The sequence below is a fragment of the Equus asinus genome, chromosome 27, assembly GCF_041296235.1.
Source record: "Equus asinus isolate D_3611 breed Donkey chromosome 27, EquAss-T2T_v2, whole genome shotgun sequence".
In the NCBI taxonomy this organism is placed as follows: domain Eukaryota; kingdom Metazoa; phylum Chordata; class Mammalia; order Perissodactyla; family Equidae; genus Equus; species Equus asinus.
The window spans coordinates 8,518,782-8,541,448 of record NC_091816.1 but is presented as its reverse complement, the minus strand read 5'-3'; the positions used below and the strand labels follow the sequence as shown (position 1 = coordinate 8,541,448).

At 38.5% G+C, this 22,667-nt stretch overlaps 1 protein-coding gene across 8 annotated transcripts in view; it reads left to right on the top strand.

Moving 5' to 3' along the window:
* Positions 1 to 22,296, top strand: part of UNC5D (unc-5 netrin receptor D) — a 503,297-nt gene extending 481,001 nt beyond the window's left edge. For 5 of the 8 annotated variants that reach the window (XM_070499924.1, XM_070499925.1, XM_070499929.1 and 2 more), the window contains 2 exons: positions 3,476 to 3,654; positions 16,526 to 21,849. In XM_070499924.1, the coding sequence (XP_070356025.1) occupies positions 3,476 to 3,654; positions 16,526 to 16,730 (384 nt within the window). In that variant the 3' untranslated portion in view covers positions 16,731 to 21,849. Of the gene's footprint in view, positions 1 to 3,475; positions 3,655 to 16,525 lie in introns of all 8 variants that reach the window. The other 3 variants (XM_070499928.1, XM_070499923.1, XM_070499927.1) reach the window with 2 other exon arrangements.
* Positions 22,297 to 22,667: the final 371 nt, after the last annotated feature.

Here is a 22,667-nt window from a genome sequence, read left to right as displayed (position 1 = left end):
CAATCTAAAAATCATGGACTGAAGCAAAATAACTTTGCTAATATTGAAGAGAAGGGAAGAATCTCCAAGTAATTTATTTCATCATTCCTCATTAATGTAGTATTGTTGAAGAATCTAATTTTTGTTGGAATGAATTAAATGAGAATCTTGCATGTTACAATTTTTCCTTTAAGCAATCCTCTTATCTTTCTTCAAAAAGTGGTCAAGTTGGGGGATGATTTGTCTGTTACAAAATAGACAGAATATTTGGAATTTCTCACTGATTTACAGCTCCTAAACTAACCAGGTAGCAGCTGCTTATCTCAGGTGTGCAGAGCATGAAAATCTACTGTTCTTCTGCATATTTAATTTAAACAATCCGAAAATGTGGTGTATCTACAGGATTCTTATTACTTGGCCCAGATGTCTTTTAGAATGCATCATAAATGTTACATAAAGTGTCATCCTTATGCATGGAAAACATTTAAATTTGGGAACTTTATGAGGGAAATAGAGGCCCGCTTACTAAAGTGTAGTAAATAGAAAATATACTTATTTTTAGAGTCAGTCTCTTATGACATTTTATTCACCTTCAAAGTCATACAACTCTGTCCACCTTTTTCTGAAGATGTTATATATCAAGATGGTCTTTCTTCTGCAAACAGCAAAGACAGAACCTGGTCAAATTAGTCAATTCATAGATGCCATGAGGGCTTCCAGAAGCCAATTCTCTGTCTACTGTAATTCCTGACGAGGATACTTTCGGTGGTCTCAGTTTCATTGGCAAGCCACTTTTGCTCAAGTTGACACCCTTTGGTGCCATTTTACAATGACAACTACCCTGTTATCTTGCATAGAGTTCCTTTTTTTCTCTCTCATTTCTACCATCCTTTTTAAGGACATTAGCCTGCTTTGAGTCAGGAAATATTTAAGGAAACTATTCTTACTTAATTTGCATTTTTAAAGGCTAGAAGAAATTTTGCAAACCATGATAAAAAACGACGTATCTTATAGCCTATTTTATGCAGTAAGAAGACTGAGTTGGTTTATTTTATAACCATCCAATATATCAGAAAAGAATTGTCCACTCTGCCTGAAATAACCACTATCTACTCAATTTCTAGTAAGTCAATAGCCTCCCATGACCCCTCCATGAAGCCCTTCCTACAATTAATTCCTGAAGCATAATGCTAGTATCACTCAGAGAACATGATCCTTAAACACCCTGCTCTGCGGATCTTTGATACTTGTGTTGAAGCAGGGCAGCACAGTGAAATGAGTCCTGGTATAGGTATTAGGATATCAGAATTCCAGTTTCTGCTACTTCACAAACCACTTGGGTGACTTTTACCAAATTTCATAACCTCTGTGGAGTCTATAAAAAAAAAGCCAAAAGACTGGTTAGGAAATGAAGGCTGAGAAATGATAAACTCATACTCCAAAGCAAGGTCTTTCTGACTCTGAAAACCGTGCTTTTTCTATTACTCCATGATAACCTCAAATACTGGAAGAATTTTGGTGAGCACTGTTCTATAATGTTCCAGGAATAGAGCGAAAACCAGTAAATAGAATCTATTTAATATGATAACGTGCACTTTGAATTTCCAAGAAGTTATAATATACAGCATTTCTCAAATATGTCTTACCATGGAACTGCTCTTTCTTGGAGCATCTTGACATCTCTTTTTAGAAATGCCAGGTTAAGACATTGTGTTTCCAAATACAGACCTCAAAAGTAACTGTGTTAAATGGTTACAGAAAGCCAAAACACATTAGCAGTCATTAATGAGGTCTCTGCATGAACCAGTTTCCTTAGTTAATTGATTTTTGAAGATATAAGACTCACTGAGTCTGAAGGTTTACAGCTGTGTGAGGCCAGGCACTAGCCAAGAAGGACCACCATGGCTGTGGGGCCCACGGCAGGAAGATGTGTAAAGATCAGAAAAAGCATCAGGGCAGGAACACAGGGCAGTTCAGGAAGGGCATGTACTTAAAGTTTGGCACAGCATGACATGTTCCTAACACGCAAGATGTCTTCTTGAGGTTTAAACAATCCTAACTAGTCCCTAAACTTGATCTCACGTTTGATGTTTTTATTTCCGTTTGTATTAATTTTCCTTTGCTACCTAACAAATTAACACAAATTTAGTAGCATAAAATGACACTCATTTATTGTCTCACAATTTTTGTAGATCAGAAGTCCACTCATGGCATACGTGGGTTCTCTGATCAGGATCTCACAGGCTAAATCAAATGGGGGTGGCCAGGGACACCTGGAGCTCAGAGTTCTCATTTGGAGCTCAGAGTCATTTTCCAAGCTTATTTGGATAGTTGACAGAATTCTGTCCCTGCAGCTATAGGACTGAAGTCCCCATTCTCTTGTTGGCTGTTGAACAGGGGCCACTGTCAGGTCTAGCCACATGTCTTCCCCTGTAGGCAGTCACAACATGGCTGTTGGCTTTCTTCCAGACCAGCAGGATAGATACCTCCAGATAAGAGTTGCCTCCTCTTCTTTCTTGTAAGGGCCACTTGGTTAGGTCAAGCCCACCCAGGAAAATCTTTCCCTTGGTCAATTCATAGTCAACCGATTAACGACCTTAATTACATCTGCAGAATCTATTTCATCATGTAATGTATCATAATCCTGGGAGTGATTCAAATACTTTCCAGGCCTTAAAATTCCATTTGTCCACATAGACTTACCAGCAACCACTCACACTCATCAGCAACCGCACACAATTTTTGTGTGATTTCATGTTGGATCTGGTGATCTAATTGCTGTGAGGTACTGGAATAACACGTTCTCATTGGACAGCTCTAAATCAGAAGCAGAGTGGGCACACAGCAGGCAGAAGCTTTCCAGCCTGCACCACTCCCCAGGCTGGTCTAGATCTCATCACTGGCTCATGGCTGGCCCATATTTTACCAGAACAATTTAATTCTGAAACAAGACCAAAATATTTATTATAGAATCACACAAATTTAGGACTAGGGGAAACACAAACTTTAAGATGATCAATATGGGATCAGTTGCCTTTTATAGCTCTCCTAACAAATGGCTTCCCAGCCAGCCTCCTTTGATCAGCCCATTCATCTTTGGTTAGCTCTATAAGAGGGTCTTTCCTTACACTGACCTGAAATATGTCATTTGGTAGCTTCTTCCTACTGATTCAAGATTTATTCCTGAATGTTAAAAAGATCAAGGTCTAATTCTGCTCTCACCTGACTTCTCCTTGGATGTAAGAAGCTGACAATTGTGGCTCCCCTGAGTGAAAGAGGCTGTTTTAAATCTCTAGTACACGATTTACTTGGCTACTAGAGAAGTTGTTTCCTATTTTAGAAGAGAGGGAAACTTGTCAATATATTTTATTGAGTCCATCACAACAAGCAAGCATTTTGTGCATGTATGTTAACACAGATTTTCTTGAAAAATAAAAGGGTTGATCAGTAATGCTTTCACTAGGATCTGATCATGCTTTCCTTATTTTGTTTACAGAGTGAAAGAGAAACTATCACTTTCTTTGCACAAGAGGACAGCACTTTCCCTGCACAGACTGGCCCGAAAGCCTTCAAAATTCCATACTCCATCAGACAGCGAATTTGTGCTACATTTGATACCCCCAACGCCAAAGGCAAGGACTGGCAGATGTTAGCACAGAAAAACAGCATCAACAGGTAATTGGGGGCAACTTCTGAAAGATGATTTGACTCTTTTAGTCTTTGAAAAATAACTTGGGTTGGGCGTATCCATGTGGTTTCCAGGCCCTGACAGCTTTATGGATTCCTCTGGCTCTATTTCATGTGAGGTCCAGCTAGGTAAGCGGGAAAAGAGCAAGAAAATGGCACTGTGTGTGGCATTTCCTGCCACCCCATTCTGCCTTATGGAAAAGCTCTACTTTGATCTTGGCCCCCTCTCTAGGTTTGCTGATCAGGCCACCCAAATGGGGGTTAGAAGATGTCACCTTGGTTCTTGTGAGGGATCCCAGGACAGTCTTGAGCCAGTGACACAGAAACAGAGAAGCAAGTTTCTTACACCTCCTCCCTACCTTTGGGTAGACTTAAGCATTATTTAACCCTTAATGTGTTTTCTCAGCCTGCAAAAGTGCGTGCCTCCATATAAAGAAAGGAAGTTTGAGGATGATAACTCTCAGGTCTGAAAGCAGAGGGCATTAGAGTAGGCATCATGAACGAATCTGCTGCTTAAACACACACCACTCGTTTCTGTGGTTGAGTTGAGAGTAGAATAGAGAGACTCATAATGGGTTTTATTACTTTAGATGAAGAAAGCAGGCCTGATGCTATCCAGAGTAACACTGATGGAGCAGGCAGGTTCTGGCTCAGCTTGAGGGATAGCCAGCAGGGAGAAGGCATTGACAAATAGTCTCTCCTCTCCTCTCTCCCTAACCCACCCGCATGCCCCAGAATGAAGAGAAAAGAGAAGAAGTTTTGCCAGAATCATTTTATTTCCTTTTCCTTTGGTACTTTTGAGCAAAGCCTTATTTTCTTACTGTGTGTCTTGCTCTGTCATTTCCATTTTTTGTTCTTTATTTTCACAGACATCCTACCTGACTCTTTCTTTTCTGAAAGGGAGGTAGATGTCTGCCAAGAAAGGATAGAATGCTGCTCTCTGTTTCAAAAGGGATTCAGAATCCAAGCACGAAAAGCCCAACAAGAAAGCAGTCAGGCTCAGAGAGGAAAATCAAGAGAAGGAGGCATTGCTGCAAGAGAAAAAGGAATTTACAGAGACAGACAGGCCTGAAAAGAATAGATACACTCTTGAAAAGGCATATATTGAAAATGAAAGAGTACAAAAATGTATGAATGTACAGGAAAAAAAAATCATGTTTACTATCTCCCAGCAACTTTGGCAAAGGATGAGGTATCTTGTTTATAAATCCATGAACGCCATGACTATGTCAAGGTCACTTTCTGAGCAATATGGGAACAAGAATGGAAAACTAACCAAAAGAACAGAATCTGCTTAAAAAAAAAAAAAAAAGGAAAAAGAGCAATGGGCAAGGACTTGAAAGATCTGCAAGGCATCTCTGGTTCTACAACCGATACCAGTCTGCCTCAACACATCACTTGCCATCCCTGTGTTTCTTTTTTCACAAATGCGATTCATAGAATTCAAACTACATTAACTCTCTAATCCATTCTGGCTATAAGAATTTATGATTTATAATTAACTATTTACAAGAAAATAATTGCCATAAAATCTCTATGTACCATGGATGCAGTCATTAATTTGCTGAATGAGTATGTGTGTGTTCCCACCTTATCCCATTTGATTCTCCATTGAAAGTATATGTAAGAACTTCAGTGATCGTCTCCTACGATCGTCATCAGTTTCTGACCTTACTTGGTAGGGAAAATGCATCTCAAACTGGGAGGTTAAGGTTAACCACCTTTTGTGTGCGGGCTCTAATGAGCAGTAAGCAATAAGCCACACGGGAGCACACTGCCCCCTCCAGGGTCCTGGGTCATAGAACGCCAGCACTTGGTGCGCTGTTTGTTTCCTTGATTTTGTTTCTCCCTAAGACTCAGACCTCTTGTCCAGGAAAGCCTAAATTTCCTTGACATAAGAAATTCAAACAACCTACTCTATTGAAAGCTTCAAACAGTGTCCTGAAAATGTCTATTTTCAGTAAATTTTACTCTTTGAAATTTTCACAATTGATAGCAAATTAGAATAGTGTGAATGCATGTAATCTACTTCTATCTTTAAACCTTATTGAGCTAACATGTTCAACTTCAGTGAAAGGCATTTTCTTCCTTCCTTTTTATTCTCTACCTTAACTCTCCAAAAGTTGTCTAACCGTGGAATAAAAATGATTTAAATTAGGAATAAGCAAAGTTTTTTCTATTAAAGAACCAGGTAGTAACTAGTTTCGGCCATATGGTATCTGTTGCAGCTACTCAGCAGCTATTCAGCTCTGCTTCTGTAGTGTGAAAGCAGCCAGAGAAAATACATAAATAGGCAATATGTTCCAATAAACCGTATTTACAGAAACAGGCAACAATCCATATTTGGCCTACAATACATAGTTTGCTGACCCCTCATTTAGATGATTCTGCCCTGTTTTAGTAGAACTTCCATAGGATCTGTTGCTTCAGTCAGAGTAACATCTGGAGCTGAATCTTCTCATCCAGCTCTGCATCCAAGACTTTGAGAGGAAGGGACACAGGATAAGGTCTTTTTCTGCAGGCTGGTGTGCTTCCAGCAGAGATGGCCACCAAGATATTCAGAGAATCAGAATAGAAGAAAGACTACTGAAAACCACCTCATACCAGGTTAGCTAATTCTCATTCCCATTTTGAAAAAATTGTCAGGTACCTTTTATGTTCTCATTACTATAGCAAAAAATATATCTTCTCCCACATGGGAAGAAACACATGTGACAGAGATGAAGGGAATTTTCAGATGTAATTTGTCACAACTTCCTATTGTGTCATCCCAAATCACAGGTCTGGGTCTCTTATGGTTACAAATACCATAATATGGAACTGACCTCCAATGTGTGTTAAAACACAGAAATCTGATGTTGTGAATATGCCAACATTATTGGGTAAGAAAGCTGCTCCACAGCTTGAGTTATCATCTCTGGGATCACAAGGCATACAGTCCATCTTTCTAGGAGAGAATTCACCTACCTTGATCTTGTGACAGCACATTTACCTGACTCTTCCCTCCTTTCAGTTTCTAAAAGTGTTAAAAGCTAGCAAAGCAACAGCTCTTAAATCACAAAGGAAGAGTTTTCAAAGGGAGTGGAGGGAAACGTTTGTTTTTATTTTGTTGCCAGTGAAAAATCTCTCTAACCCTCCTTTTGGTAAATGCAAATATCACTGATGATAATCTGCCTTTTTGCCAAGCAAATTTCTTCTTAGGTCTGAATAGGAGAGAAAAGACGTAGAATATAAAGTTAAAGGCTTAGCAATTGATGAATAGGAGAAATGTCAGTGATGTGTGTTCTGAGGCAGCAATACAGGTGGCCTTGCAACTTGCCCAGCATATGGATCATGCTAAATAAGCTACGCAGCCTAGCAAAGAATGTCATAGATAACAGTTGCAATTATAGATTCTGTGCGCAAATTGTGACTGTTACTCAGAGTCCATACTTGCAGTATTTTAAAGCTGAGATTGCACATTTATTCTATAAATTCAGCTACAATAACTCTCCACTTCAATGCTCTCGGCCACAAGTGACTGGTAGGTGGGTAGGGCTGAGAAATAAAGAATTGATTGCATAGGAGTAGTTGGTAGGGAACATTGCTGAGGACTAAATAAATTAAATAATATTAGAAACTAACTGCTTCAGCTAGAAGTATTCTTCCACATGTAAACTTCCATAGCATCTTATTTTGTTTTTTAATTAATTAATTAATTAATTTTTTGAGGAAGATTAGCCCTTAGCTAACATATGCTGCCAATCCTCCTCTTTTTTGCTGAGGAAGATTGGCCCTGAGTTAACATCCACGCCCATTTTCCTCTACTTTATATGTGGGATGCCTGCCACAGCATGGCTTGACAAGTGGTGCATAGGTCCACACCCGGGATCTAAACCAGCAAACGGTGGGCCACCAAAGTGGAACATGCGAACTTAACTGCTGCACCACTGGGCTGGCCCCATAGCATTTTATATTTTTATGACACTTTTTAATTTTTTGATTACAGTTAAAACACCTAGATAGGGCCATCTACTTTTAGGAGAAGTTCAATAAATTTTTCTTGATTGGATAACATGATCTTTTTCATTGGATAGTATACTTGAACTTAAAAACTCGCTTTCTAATAAATAGAATCGATGTGAACAGCATCAAAGGATTTTGAAAGTTTGTCTCAAAAGAAAACAGGTTACATGACTGACATTATGGAGGGTTCCTGTCTTTTCTTTCAGGTCTTAGGCAGTACCTGAAATTCTACTATTAGCTCATTCTTCTTTAAGGCCTCATGATTTTCATATTCCAGAAACCTTGTGGAAATGTAGCCAGCTTGACCAAGCTGCTATGGGAACAGATGCTGCATAAAGTGCATGAGATATGGGAGGATAAATAGAGGGGAAGCAGCTGAAATGAAAGAAAGGATTCCAAGATGGAAAGTAACAGATAAATTACAGCATATTAACAGTTTTTTCATAATCATATATTTGTTTGAAAATTTGTAAGCACTGTCAGAGGAACGTATTTCTTATTGGTCAGCTGGTTAAAATAGTTCAAACATATTTCAGATGTTGGTGTTTGTGGGTGATGGTGGAGGAATCATGAACAAATGAAATTCTTCAAACTTCATGGCTGATAAGCAGTGCTATAATAACTTGTTTTTCCATCAAATTTTCTAACAGAACCTCTAATGAGAAGCAGAATCTTCTCATGTTGAGGTCGTATCCTGTCATTCCTTCTGTCCACCCTCTTAATTGGATGCACAGGAACAATGAAATGGCCAGAGGGCAGTGGGAAAGGACAGAGGAAGGTCGCAAGGCAGCTTGTTAATCTATCTCTGAATAACTGTTGAGAATTCACTAGAAGTGGAACAGTCTCAGTGCCAGCTTTCTTTTGGGGTGAAGGAAGAAGGGAGGAGGAAAGAGAGGGAAGAAGATGAACACAAAATACATACAGAATGCCTGCATCACAAGCAGACCACTAAGGATGGCCACTCAGTGATCACTGAGACTAGGTACGTTCATTCCTGTGTTTGGGGATTTACTGTGATTACACAAAACTAAACTTTCTTGGTTCTGCAGGCTAGAGACTAGAAGACACATCCTCATCTTTAAACATAAAAATGGATGTGAGGCTGCCATTCCCAAAAAACAATCTTCATGATTCTCCTAAGGAGAATTAACGCATAGGGAGATAGCATTATGTTAGTGTCCTTGGAGGCAAAATAGGATGAACCCCAAATCACATTTTCTGGTTCTGGCCCAATGGACTTAGGCAGGGTCTGAAATTTGAAGAGCGCTTAGAGTGAATCCAGAGGTCCTAACACAGCAAAGTGGTGATTGTTGGGGTTCCTTCCTCTTATGTCAAAGACTCATGAAACTTCCCACTAATGCGAAGCTAAAACAGATAGCCCTGGGCCAAGCTTAGCCATGAACAAGCTGTATAGTCTTTGTAACTGGCAGCTTTCCATCCTAAAGGCAATATGGAAAAGCAACTTTTTATGTTCCTCCAAGAGAACCAAAGTCTTGCTCCCAACTGTAAGCTCTAGCAAGTGGTGACAAGAGGCGTTGTGTTCCTTCCAGGCAAGGAGTGAGTTTGTGCTAGTCTTTGAAGAAATAGGTTTCCCTCATTTAAGCTAATGTAGTTTTCAGAAGAGATGCACATGCTAACAGCCCTCTATAGCCTAAATAATGCCCTTCACAAGTGCTGTCTCAAAAAGACTGAAAAAACTGACCTTTCAGTATGCCTGACTATAATGTTATCATAATTTGAGAAAATGAAATTATAGGAAGGATTTTACCCAACTCATTAGAGTGTCCGTTAAGTGATTAATTATTTCTTTTCAATTATTTGAGGTTTTATTGAAACTTATATTGAGCATTTTGCAAAGGGAGAGATATAAATATTTCACCCTTCCTCATTCAGGATTAACACTGTGATCCTTTCTCTTGGAACAAATGGTGGTCATCCTACTTCACTGTCAGGTTTCTTGAAAATGCCTCGATGTTATTGAAGAGGGAAATTAATTTAAATGAGGCCTGTTTTTCCATGATGTATCCCAATGCAAAGAAAAGTAGAGATTTGATTTTGTAGTTTTCATTGCCTTTCATTTCCAAAGATGAGAAATTGTCATGGGCTTATCCTGTCAGAAATGAAACTGGAGAATTGAAAACAGGGTCTACGTTGGGCTTTGTTCTCATCTGGCAACTCACAGAGGGTCCTGAAGGCCCCGGGGCTTTAATATTTTCCAAAGAAGGAAGAATCCTTGCTATTCCCTTTCAAGAACCCGATAAGGAATAGACAAAAGAAAAACTATGAGGGGAATTTTATTGCCAAATTATTTGACCTGGAAGAATTAACGTACCACTCTTAGGATGAGATGGAGTGGACCTCACCGTTTTCACCTGCCCGTATCCTTTCCCTTTGAGTCTCCGTACCAGCTTCCTTTCATTTGAAAGCACAGGGGGCAATATGCAGAGGTTACATCATGATGCACATCTTTTGCTTATTCTTGAAAAACGAAACACTGACTTGCTTTATCCTGAAAGCTGCTTTGCTGTTTACTGAGTACCCAGTGAGGCTGAAGTTTGGGGACGAAAGCTTGATGAACAGGCCAAATGCTTGCAGTCTGTTCAATTACTGCTATTCAGTATAAATGGCTTTTCTCTTCTATTTGCATTTAAAGAACCATATAGAGGGTTGGTTTTGGTCACATAAGAGGCTTTCATTAAATGAGACAATTAGGATGATAGCAAGGATATTAATATTTGTTTCGTTATGACCATGTTTCAATTCCCTATTTGGTACTATTCAGTAAGATTGTACACTATTCTTGTAATGATGTTTCCCAGTTTATTATAGGCAGCTTAGCTTAGTTTTCACTTTTTATACTTCCAACCTACTCAGAAGATATTTTTAAAATATGCTTTTAATGGCCAAAAAAAATGTTGACTTAGATGTAAATGGCAACAGTTTGTAGAATATACACAAACTTGCTGCCCTCATGTTAGAGGTGCAAGTGCTACCTTCTACTCAGAGGTGGTGGCTGAAATCCTAAATTCCCACTGAAGTTAAGGCACAGACCTGGTATGAGGTGTCTTCTGTGCTAAGAATGTTACGCCACGTCAGCCCCGTGGCAGAGTGGTTAATCTCGTGTGCTCCTCTTCCATGGCCCGGGGTTTCACTGGTTCAGATGCCGCTCATCAGGCCAACATGAGGTGGCATCCCACATAGCACAAACAAAAGGACGTACAACTAGTATGTACAACTATGTACTGGGGGACTTTGGGAAGAAGAAGATGAGGGGGAAAAAAAAAAAAGAAGAATGTTACACCTCAGCTCAAATGTGGTCCCCTACCATATTTTAGTAGGAAATTTATTTTCAGTTTTACTCACAAGAAGAGCATACAGCTTGCTAATATGTATGTCAGTCCCCTGGTAGCATGGTTCTGAGAAATTAAAATAAAAGCTTTGTTATCTGGAATTCAGAATGAAAGGGAGTCCCTTATTGGCCACACGCAGACTCCAGCTATAATTTCAATGTGCCCTTGGTAGCTCTTCTATGCATTTCCCCAGGGCTAAGACTGAGAGACCTGTGCCTTCCTCTATTACTGTTATCTAATCTCTTTGTTAACTGATTGAGGATTTACATGTTACTATTCCCTAAGACATTTGCATTTGAATACTGTTTTCAAGTACACTAAAGAAAAGGTGAAATCTCTAAATTCATACTAAATGGACACCTAGCCACTTTTCTTTTTCATAAATTTAACCCTGTGTTGCAAAGGTCTATAAATACCTTAAATGGCAGAATTTTATCCTGGTCCCTGAATTCTCCCCTCCTCTTTGTGCCCAAAAAAAGAAAATGGAAGGCCCCAATAACAATTTCCAAAAATCCTCAAGTCTAACCCAATTTCCATTATTAGTTTAACATGGTCATCAGGTTAAAGATGTATTTTGAAACTGGGCTTCTATATAAAAATTCGATTTTTGACCCATATACACCATTATAAGTTGGCCTGTGTCTAGCTAGTGAAATCGCTAATGTAAAGCTTCATGTTCCCAACTCTGCCCTGGCTTCCTCATAAAGCACGGGACTTTAATTGGGGATAGGGGGCCGGGATGGGGAAGTCTCAGAAAGATGAAATTAATCCTGGTAATAAAACAACCCCCCCCAGGAACTCAGGTGAATAGAAAGCATGTGGGCTCAACAAAACAAAGTTAAATTTAATAAACCATTAATACTCAGTGAAATTCACATGGATAAATTTGTTCAGCTGTGTTAGCGTGTTTTTTACAGTCTACCTCTTCTCTCTCAGTGAGCGTTCTGAAGAAAAAGATAAAGTCATCGAGTCCACAGGTCTTAGGACAAATGAATTGACTTGAAGACATAGAATGACTCTAAAGTAAATTACTAAAATTCGGAGAGTAGATAATATTATCTTCATTGTATGCAGCATCTTTATGACACCACAAAAAAAAAAAATCTTATTTTTCAAAATTACCTCAGTCGACCAGGATTCAAAAGGGCTATGACACAATGTTCCCCAAAGTTCAGTATGTAAACAGTAGCATTTGGAAGCACCTAAGACCAGCATGATAAACTTTCACTTCTTTAAACATTTTTCAAAGAGAAAGAGAAAACTTAAGTTTTATTTTGAGGCAGCCACTTGAATTTCAAGACTACCGCTTTTGCGAAATGTTCTCGTTCCAAAAATAAAAAAAAAAAAAAAACTCAGACACTCAGGAAATTGCTTAAAATCAACTATTGCCATGAATTCCATTTTCTAGTGTTAACAATGTTGCCTAAATTGCGTGTGGGTTTACCTGCTGTATCCAAACATACCAGCATTATTACAAAAAGAAATGGGTCACATAGATTAGAATCACAATGATTTCAAAAGGGTGGTCTGGAGATAACGAAATGGTGTACCAATTTCCAAAAAGTCAGAATGCATTTGCACACGTATAAGCAGTAAAATAACTCAGCTATCTTTAAGAAATAGCCTATTGCATTAGGATTTTTGAGTCGTTTATATATTAATTTTTCTAGTGTAGACAGGTGAATGCAGTTTGGTAGGATGTCTGTTTATCACAAAGCTGATTGTATCATATTTAATAAGTCTGATGTGCTCCTGTATGTATCTACTTAGGGAGAATTTGAGATCTGTATGTGTTATGCTGAGTGTGCTTGTGTAAATTCGGAGAATAAGTCTGAAACATGCTTTGGGGAGTACATTTCACTTGCTACAATATGTTCAGAGACCTGTGCCAAGTAAGAGTGATATTTCTGCCTCTTTTGATCACTTAGCTTTCTTTAGCCCTGGCTGCCTTTTCTACAAATCAGGACATTTTCAGGACTTTTCAGGACCAAGTGGCTGGCAAGAGTCATTCTACACTCTGCTCTGCTTCCTCTAGGCAGGCGGACTTAGAACACCTTCCCAGCCCCCAGGGATTCATGAATATTTTTAATATTGTTGGGACAAAGATTCATCACGACCTCCAAAACATAATTCTTTATGCCTCTCCTAAAGTTGTGTTACTGTGCTTTCATGCCTAGGTCATCCTGTCATGTCTTGAAATATCAAAGATCCCCAAACATTTACGGAGGATAAAGCTCTCAGAGTGCTTGAGGCAAGAGATGTTGCTCTCGGGGAGTGAGCTACTTTGGCACTCTCAGTGCTTCTTTTCAGATGCAACACAAAACAGAAAGTCCAGTCTAATCTTCTCTCAAGTAGCTACTACCTCTGGAAATCTAGTTTGGGTTATAAGACAACATTGCACAGGGATTAGCACTATAGGCTACAGGCCAAATCTGTCCCACTTCCAGCTTTTCTATAGGCAGGAGCTAGAGCGGTGCTAGGATTTTTAAATGGTCAGGAAAAAAAAAATCAACAGGAGAATAATATTGTGTGATATGCGCAAACTGCATGACATTCAAGTCTCAGTGTATAAATAAAGTTTTATTGGAACACAGTCATGCTCATTCACTTACGTGTTGTCTATGGCTGCTTTTGCACTATCATGGCAGAGTTGGAGATGCTGCTCTAGAGACCATATGGGGCTCGTAAAGTCAAAAATATTTACTGTCTGGTCTTTGCAGAAATAGTTTGTCAACCCTTGGTATAGAATAAAGTGTAACTTTGGGGTTAATAGGGTCACAAGGATTCCAGTCAATCCCACAGGACACTAGTTCACTGCTACTCAATAGCAAATATACAAAATATAAACCCTCAATAAAATGATGAGAAATCCGTGCTGATTTTCTTGTTGTGCTTGCTGTCATTTTTCCTTTTTGAAATGACAGTGGAGGGCATAAAGAATTATTTACCCATGCCAGAAACAAATGTATGTCCATGGTCAGTATTCTCATAAATTACGTGGAAAGAGATTGTCACACAGCCCACCCAGAGTCCACTCAGACCCAGTCTCTCAGTTTGCCTCTTTCTCAGCTGTTCCTACAGTCTGTGTTCTGCCTGAATGTTGGTTGGGGTATACCAATTTATTTATAGACTCAGAGACATAATGCAACTTTCCTTACAAATATCACACAACCAAGAAGAAGTAGTAATATTCTAAACAAAGTTCTTAGATAAAAGAAACTAGGGTCCCTTCAACTACCCAAGCAAGGTTTGCTTTGCCACTTCTAATATTATAGAAATAAGTAACTATATTTGATTCCAAGGCCAGGAGTAGAAGGGAAGAAGGAAAGAAGAGAAAAGAAAAAGAAACTAGAGAACATTTTTAAGCTGGCCTTCCCCCTTTCTCAATTCAAGATTCATATGTAGTGAAAAGTACATGTAGGGGCTGGCCTGGTGGCATAGTCGTTAAATTCACATGCTTCACTTCAGCTGCCCAGGGTTTGCAGGTTTGGATCCTGGGTGTGCACCTAGCATTGCTCATCAAGCCATGCTGTGGCAGCACCCCACATAAAATAGACGAAGATTGACAGAGATGTTAGCTCAGTGACAATCTTTCTCAAGCAAAAAGAGGAATATTGGCAACAGACATTAGCTCAGGGCCAATCTTCCTCACACACACACAAACACACATACAAAAAATATATATAGTACCCTGATATTTATGTTATTTGGCAACTGACTAGCTTTAAACAGTCCCTTAAGACCTTTGAACAAAATAGCACTTTATTCACTCACAGTTGTTGTGTATGTGTGTGTGTGGCGCTTGTAAATGGTAATGTGCCCTTAAAAGCTTGCCTTCTCTTCCAAGTGCTCTTCGCTATGTGCATCTACTTAATGATTATATACTAAGAGTGGTGATGGAAAGTAATACCATCCCCAAAATAGGTAGTTCTTGGTTCATTCTGGAAAATCCTTTCAACTCATCAGAATTTTACCAGAGGTGACATTTCTATGCCTGCTGTAGAAGTACCTATGAAAAATTGTGACCTTTAATCCTTTGTGTTGTCTTAGTCTTCATCATATCAAAGTTATTATCCAAAAGGTTACCCTTTGTTTTCATTGAAGATCCCATATCATCTGAAAAAAGCTCATGGCAATCAATTACTCAGTTGATGGATATTGAATACACATCTGTAATAGTATAATGATAAGTGCTGTTGCAGAATCAGAAAATTATTAGCTATTATCCTTCTCCTTCAGATATCTGGAGACCCACTGGGAAGGCAAAGCTCACAGACATGAAAAATATAAGCATTTTACTCACATGAAAATTTAAGCACAAGCATAGAAAGAGTTCAGAGAAGAAATAAATCATTTTGAGCAAAGAAGAGATGAGAATTGAACCAGGCATTATAGGGGTGTCAGATCTTGATAAACAAAGGATAAAGCGAGGAAGTGGGCATTCCTAGTGAGCAGAATAGACTGAATGAAAGCAAGAAGCGAAGTATTAACTAAGTCAGACTTAATGGCTCAAAGGGCAAAGAAGACTAATTAAAAGTATATATATTGCTATAGCCAGGTTGAGGCCAGACGTGGGAAGGCACTGAAAACAAGTAGAATAGATACCTGATGACTGAAAAAATAAAATGCAGAGTGTATTAGAGAGTTTGGAGGCATAAGGGTTTTGCTATGATTCACATCGTAAAAATGATACAGCTTAAAATAAATATAAGTAGTATGAATGAAGACGAAGGGTGAAGCTGATGAGTATGTCAAAGAAGGAAACAACATAAGGGGAAGACTGAAAAGTAAATGTCCTAGTGTGAGAGATTAGAAGGATAGACGTAATCACTGGGATACTTGTTATAGTTAGAGCAGGGGCCAATTTAGAAGCATGGGGATTATATAAATTTATGATGCATTGAGTTTGAGGAGTTGAAGAGATATCTAATTGGAGCAATTCCAAGGTCATTTAACAATCCCTAGCTCACTTTAACCTATAAAGCTGGAGGTACAGATTTAGCCACTGTCCACTTGGAGTTGATCACTACTCTGTTTAGTATATGATCCCACTGAGGAAGGAAAAAAGAAGAAATCAAAGATAAAATCTTGACAGCCCTTATGTTTACCAAGGTTGAGATAAAGAGAGGTCAGATATTTTGGAAAAATAGGAATGGTTACATCATCACATAAGATAATTAAATAGAGCTTTCCAAGGGGATGGTCAAGAGGGAAATACATACATACACACACACACATACACACACACAAAGAACTCAAGGAAGGTGAGAACTAAGAAAAGACTTGGAGGATAAGAAGGTCATTGGTAGCATCCCAAAGTATAGTTTCAGTTGAGTGTTGGAACACAAACTAGACTGCCCCCAGACCTGGCTTAGTGGAGCTTGCTACTCCTCTTGTAATAATATCCATTACAATTCATTATTAATTCCCTTATAGTGATTTTTATTTCTTCTTTTCTATTTTCATTTTGACTTATTATTTTTTGTTTATTTAACTCTGTCTAGGAATTTATCTTATTTTGCTACACAAAGTAGCCCTTCTGCTGTCATTTTGAACCTGTGGGAAGCTCGTCATCAGCACGATGGTGACCTTGACTCCCTGGCCTGTGCCCTTGAAGAGATTGGGAGGACACACACGAAACTCTCAAACATTACAGAATCCCAGCTCGATGAAGCCGACTTCAACTACAGCAGGCAAAATGGACTCTAGTCCACTTCTTCTCATGAGACAGAGCGACGGCCAGCTTTGGGACATTTGCTTTAAATGGGAAAGAAAGAGGCAGTTTTTTGCCTAGTGGCATTTGGAGAGTTCAGCCTTCATTTACAATCAGTAAGAATCCCTGGTTGAAAAATTGAATTTTATATAGGTAAAAGATGTTAATAGGGAAAAGTACAAGCTCTCTTAAATATAAGAGGGCTCTACTGTCTCCTCTGAATCTAAACTTGGGTTAACATGTGATGAAATTCTCAGATTTGGAGTGGCAAGGATAAAAGTGAGGGCATATCTAGAGAAAAGTCACTGTGGGAAAAGATGAGCTACAATAAAGCTGGGAAGGCAGAGACTGAATAAGTGCATGTTTTGAAACAGGTTTTTAATGATGTGCCCCAAAGGGCCAGATGATTCTGGTACCAGATTGTCAGAGTTTTTTTTACCAACTGGCATCTATGATGTCGGCAATCATTGCAAAACTGGCTTTTAGAAGTAAAGCAGGGTTCCAAACCCATTTATATGACTTCAACAATGTCAAGGAGGGCATTTAGAATTTAAAATCTGAGTACATCCCACCAGCACCAATTCTCTATTCCAGCCACTTAATGGAAACAAGATTGAGAGGTAAGATAGACCACAAACTACTTCTTGCAGTATACCCCACCTTCATTTTCTCCAAGGACAAATCTACCCACATTCTTTCTTCCCCTTCCTTACCAATTACAGTAGAGGAGAGGTTTCAAGGAGCATAATTAGACTTTTCCACATGGAAATTTATTTCTTCTAGCTCAACAAAGTAGGACCATCTCTATTCCCAGCTAAGCCACTCAAAATGCAAAATGCTATTAGAACACAGCTTATTACATGGATTTGGAGACAAGAGTGGTCAAATCAGGTCCAAGGAAACAAATGAACTGCAGATGCTTGCAGGCGTCAAATAAACTGTAATTCTTAGGATGCAGCTGTTGATCCGGTTCCCCAACATTGTTGTCATAAGGGAATATGGGGTTTTACTGTACTTTTCAATTGAGATTCTTGAAATTTTCTAGCCTTTTGGTACTATGTTATTACAGATTCTCTCCATAGGGCTGTAGGTCTTCCTCCTTTTGCCTCTTGGGAAATTAGCAGATAGTCTTTGCTCTAAATGATATCCGAGTCAATAGACCTGAGGAATATTCTACCACAATGTTCTAGAAACCACACACATTGTTCAGGGAGCCTTTAAGCTCTGATCGCTCAACTTCACCAAGTATGCTTTCCCTACAGGACCATTACCATATTTCTCTATGTTTTAAATAAGAGGCAATGATACTGTGGAAAAATGAAATCCACAGATAATTCATGACCGCCATCTTTAACACTTTATTCCCTGTTTTATTCTATTAAATCATTTCTGACAAGATGTCACAGTGGACTAAAGATGAACAAATCTGCTCTTGCTCATCTTCTGGTCGATGTTTTAATTAGCTGTCCACCATCTGGACAATTGAAGTCAAGGACCTAGATTAACCACAAGCCTGATCTGCTGCTTAGGGGTTGGCTGTATTAGAATAAAATAAAAATAGTCATGGAGTGGGAGAGGTGGGGAACACTTGGAAGTGGGGATATGATCAACTTTTTTAAACGATGTTTTTGTAGATCCCATGAAAATAATGTTGTGAATATCCACCTAAGTGAAAAAGACCTAAAGATGAGTTGAATTATGATACCCTTGGTAAGAAGAACTCTTGAATGTGTTGGCCATATTCTCTAACTAACGTGTGGTATATATGGTCCCCTGTATTTGATAAAAGGCTTTGCTACATGAGATTCAAAAGGGTCTTGCTTTTCTCAGGAACCAAAGGCATATTCTCTAGAACAAACAAATCCTCTTAGAACTGTCAAGCATATTTTCACAATACCATATCTAGATCAGGAAGACACCCTTTTGCTAGTGTGATCAATTTGTTTATTTCTTGTAGGAAGCAAGAGAGAGAAAGCATGAAAGTGTAGATCATTTGACATCCTGATACACTTTCTGAAAGAGAAAAAAGTGCAAGTAGGTAGTCAGTCACCCAAAATAAGCTAGAGAGTTGATTTGCATGGGTGGTACGCAGAAAGAATCTGCATTAACTGTTGAATACTAACTTGTAAAAAATACAGTATAGAGCTTATGTTTATATCCATCTTGGAGGGTTTTTGTTTTAAACCATGCTACCCTTTTTTGCTCTTCCCTTCTCATTGGCCTGATAATTGTTTCATCTTTCTATGAATCCACACAGATCCTTTTTAGATTTTTGATACATTTTTTTACATTTTAAAACAGATGAAAAAATTTTCATGTTTTCCCTAGGATCTATCTAGATTATTGTAAGATGATAAGAGATTATTATTTATCCCTGACTGTCTGGAATTTCCTCCCGTGGATTTTCGTGGGATTTTTCGCCTGGGTTTTATAAATGCACTTGATCTTCATATCGTATTGAGTGACAAAGGCAGCAAATTAACATGATTCATTGCTGATTTCAGCCCAAGGTTCAAATCCATCTTTTAGTTCATTTTGCTCCTTTTTACATTTCTCTCTTACTTATTTCTGCTAGGACCTTACATAGGATTTCTACAGAAATGTATGAAATCCTATGGCCATTGCATGTCAGGATTGTGCAGTATTTTACATTAGAATTCCAGAGAGAACCCATCTTTGTGAGATTTACAGACCGAAATGAGTGTGTGTGTATACGTGTGCGTGTGGCAGGGGGGTATGAAATTGCAGATCAGATGGACTTAACTGACACTTGAACTTGTAGTTACTCACTGTGACCTAAACTCTTGTTCTATTTCAATATTTGCCTGTCACAACACAAACTCCCCTCTTGAAAGAGATTTACTTGTCAGTTCAAGCACTTACTTTAGAAGTCTCTTTGTCCTAATGCAAAGTGAACCAAGACATTTAAAGTGGCCTTTAACACTTCATAGGTTACTTAAAAGTTTTACGAAATATCCCACTTAATGTCAAATCTTTCAGTCCTCAAAAACGTTTAAGTCTATAGTCATGCTTTAAACATGACATAAAATTATACCACCAAAATGGTGTGCTTCACAGCTTCACCAGACGGCAACATCATAAAGTTAATTTACAGTTTTGACAACATTGCTTATGCCATCCTCCTGGTTAACATTAAAATCCTTTAAGCCAAAAGGAAGCTCTGTCTATGGATATAAATGCAAACTTCATTTACCGGTGCAGATTCATAAAGCTCAGATGTACTCCCACAAACATTTTATTGGCCTTTTTTGTAAGAGATGAATAGGAAGTGACACAGTTCTCTTTAAAGAGGGGAAATTTTCTCTTTTTTCTATTATTTTTATCTCCAACTGCAGGTGTTATCCTTTGCCACGGTCCCCATGTTTTTCTGTCAGTTGGCCTTGAGAGGAGATATTGTCAAATCACCAAAACAGGGTTCTCTTTGTATTAAAAGCTCTGGATTCATTGCAACTATTTTCCTTGATGAAAATTCTCAACATCAGTCTTGATAAGCAAGGATAGAATGTTACCATGGTATGATCAGTTTTAGATAGTATTTTCCATTTGCCAAACTTCTGGCAAACCTACTTGTGAATTTCAAAATGTTATAAAATCTCAAAATGGGCTTTTGTTTTGCCTTTTTGCCATTTTTCTCTTCAGTTTCTTAGTCCCTCTGTAAAGGGGTTGACTATTAGAGCTAACAGACCTGTCGAAGGTGGAGTTCTCTCAGAGATCTTTGTTCCAGATCTGTGAAGGTCACAGGAACCATGAAGGAGCTGAGAAATGTGCTCTGGCCCATTGCGTGGCCCATTTTCATTCATTTTCCTCATGAAACATTGCAGAATTCTGAATCCTTAGTAACTCCCATTGACTGGACTAGAGGTGACAGCCACAGAAAATGGGAGACCAAAATGTTGTCCTACAGATAGTGACAAAATGTTATTAGCCCTTTGGTGTTAGTTGCCATAGCGCTGTATTTGAAAATCGATGCTTTAGCCAAAAGCTGAATGGCCACCGTTTTCGCAGTTACCACTGTTTTGTCTGCATAGAATTTTCCTGAACTACAAACAAAAATGTATTTTGTCAAATGTCACAAAGTGAAAATGTTACTAATCTTAGATGTGTTGCATATTTTGTGTTTTTACTTTCCAAACTCTTTCAAAAGCTGCAGTTATAAAGCTGTTTGGCTGTATTGACAGCATGTGGTGTTTTTTGCAAAAGCAATTCTAGGAGAGCCAGTGTCTACCACGGACTTCTCACATCCCCACTCCAGGGTCGTCAACAAAATCAAAATGGCAACTGTGTGCTGTCTTTTTTTAAAAGATAAAAGGGGATGGAAATCAGACCTGGCTATTAGTCACTAGTGTGTAGTACTGTGATCTGAAATAGGAAATTTAACTCACATAGAATAATTGTGGTTTTTGAAGCAGCTACTTTGTCTTTTTCTTTTGCTGTGAAGATCATGGATTTGGAATGTCCTCATGAGGTGGGCCTAAGACGGTAACCTTAAACTTCAGGTCTTAGAACCCACCCTCCATCTGAACCCAAAGATGTAGAAGGCAGGAAGCTTCATGTTTAAGCCTAAGCTTAAAACGTTCCTCCCCCATCCCTAATATTGAGTTCAGCAGAGGGGACGTCTTTTTTTCCAAAAAATTATAGCCTTTAATTATAAAATGTATAACTAAATTTGGTAATGTAATTCTTTGCATGAATGGAAATGTGTGTTAAATACTTTTAGAAAAGGCATGATTACAATGAAAATGTCCTTTTGCCTCAAACTTTGCTCACCCCCCAAAAATATTTCACTATTTCAAGCATTATTTACATACAAATTCCAAAATTGGACTAATTACACAATTCCCTCAAAACTTGATAGATATGGTAAGTAGAGATTTCACTGTGGTTCTATTGAATCATGAAAAGGAAAGGTGGTATTTGAGAGGAGGTTGTAAATAGAATATCATGCCTTATGACTCCATTACTGAAGCACAGACATTACAATCAGAAACAGACCTAATGGTTCTAATATCCCGGCATTAGTGAGCTCTGATGATGCTAAAGGAAGATCACTCCTTACCAGGAGCCTTCGCTCTGAGCCTCATCAGAGGGTAGATGAAAAATTTCAATCAGAAGCACTCCCCAAGGCTTGTCCTAGATTATGTTGGCCGCTCCCATGTAAAACTTCTCTATGAGGAGGTGGGAAAAACTAAGTCTGTGGGAATTTTCTGGCAGGAAAACATTTCTCCTTTTCTAAATTGGAATAAAGACTGACTTAAAATTCCCCATTCTTCATAATTGTATCTAATTAGTATATGCAATCCAGTAATCCTCGACCTAGAAATATTGAAAATATAAGCAGTGAGGAAAACTACTTTATTCTCCTGATTCCCAACTCAAAAAATATGAGTAATTACTTACCTCCATTTCTCTATGGAAGGATTTTTAAACAGATTTCATTTTGTTTTCTTTATTTGGGGAAGGAACATGGTGGGGGTGGGTTCTTTCAAGTGATTCATATCTCAAATCCATACCACTCAACTTTTATTTGACGTGTTCAAAGCCAAAAAAAAATTAAAAAGCAGAACTGAACACTTAATTTAACATGAAGCTGAAGGAGGGAGCAAGCCAGAGGAGAGAATGTGAATAAAGCATGGCCTTGGCTTCATACCACACTTTTTGTGCCTTGTATTATCAATGTAAATTCTGAATGTTGTACAGTAAATACTTGGATGGACTTCTTAGAAAAGGCTGCACTGGCTTCTTTTTCAGCACATGTACATATTATAAATATATATACATATATATTTGGTAATGCCAAACAGCTGTGTTATATTGTATTGAACAAAATGGACGGTTTGGATGTTTTATGTAGAGTTTGCAAAAAAAAATATGGATGGTTACACACTTTTCAAGATAAATGTACAGTCGTAAAT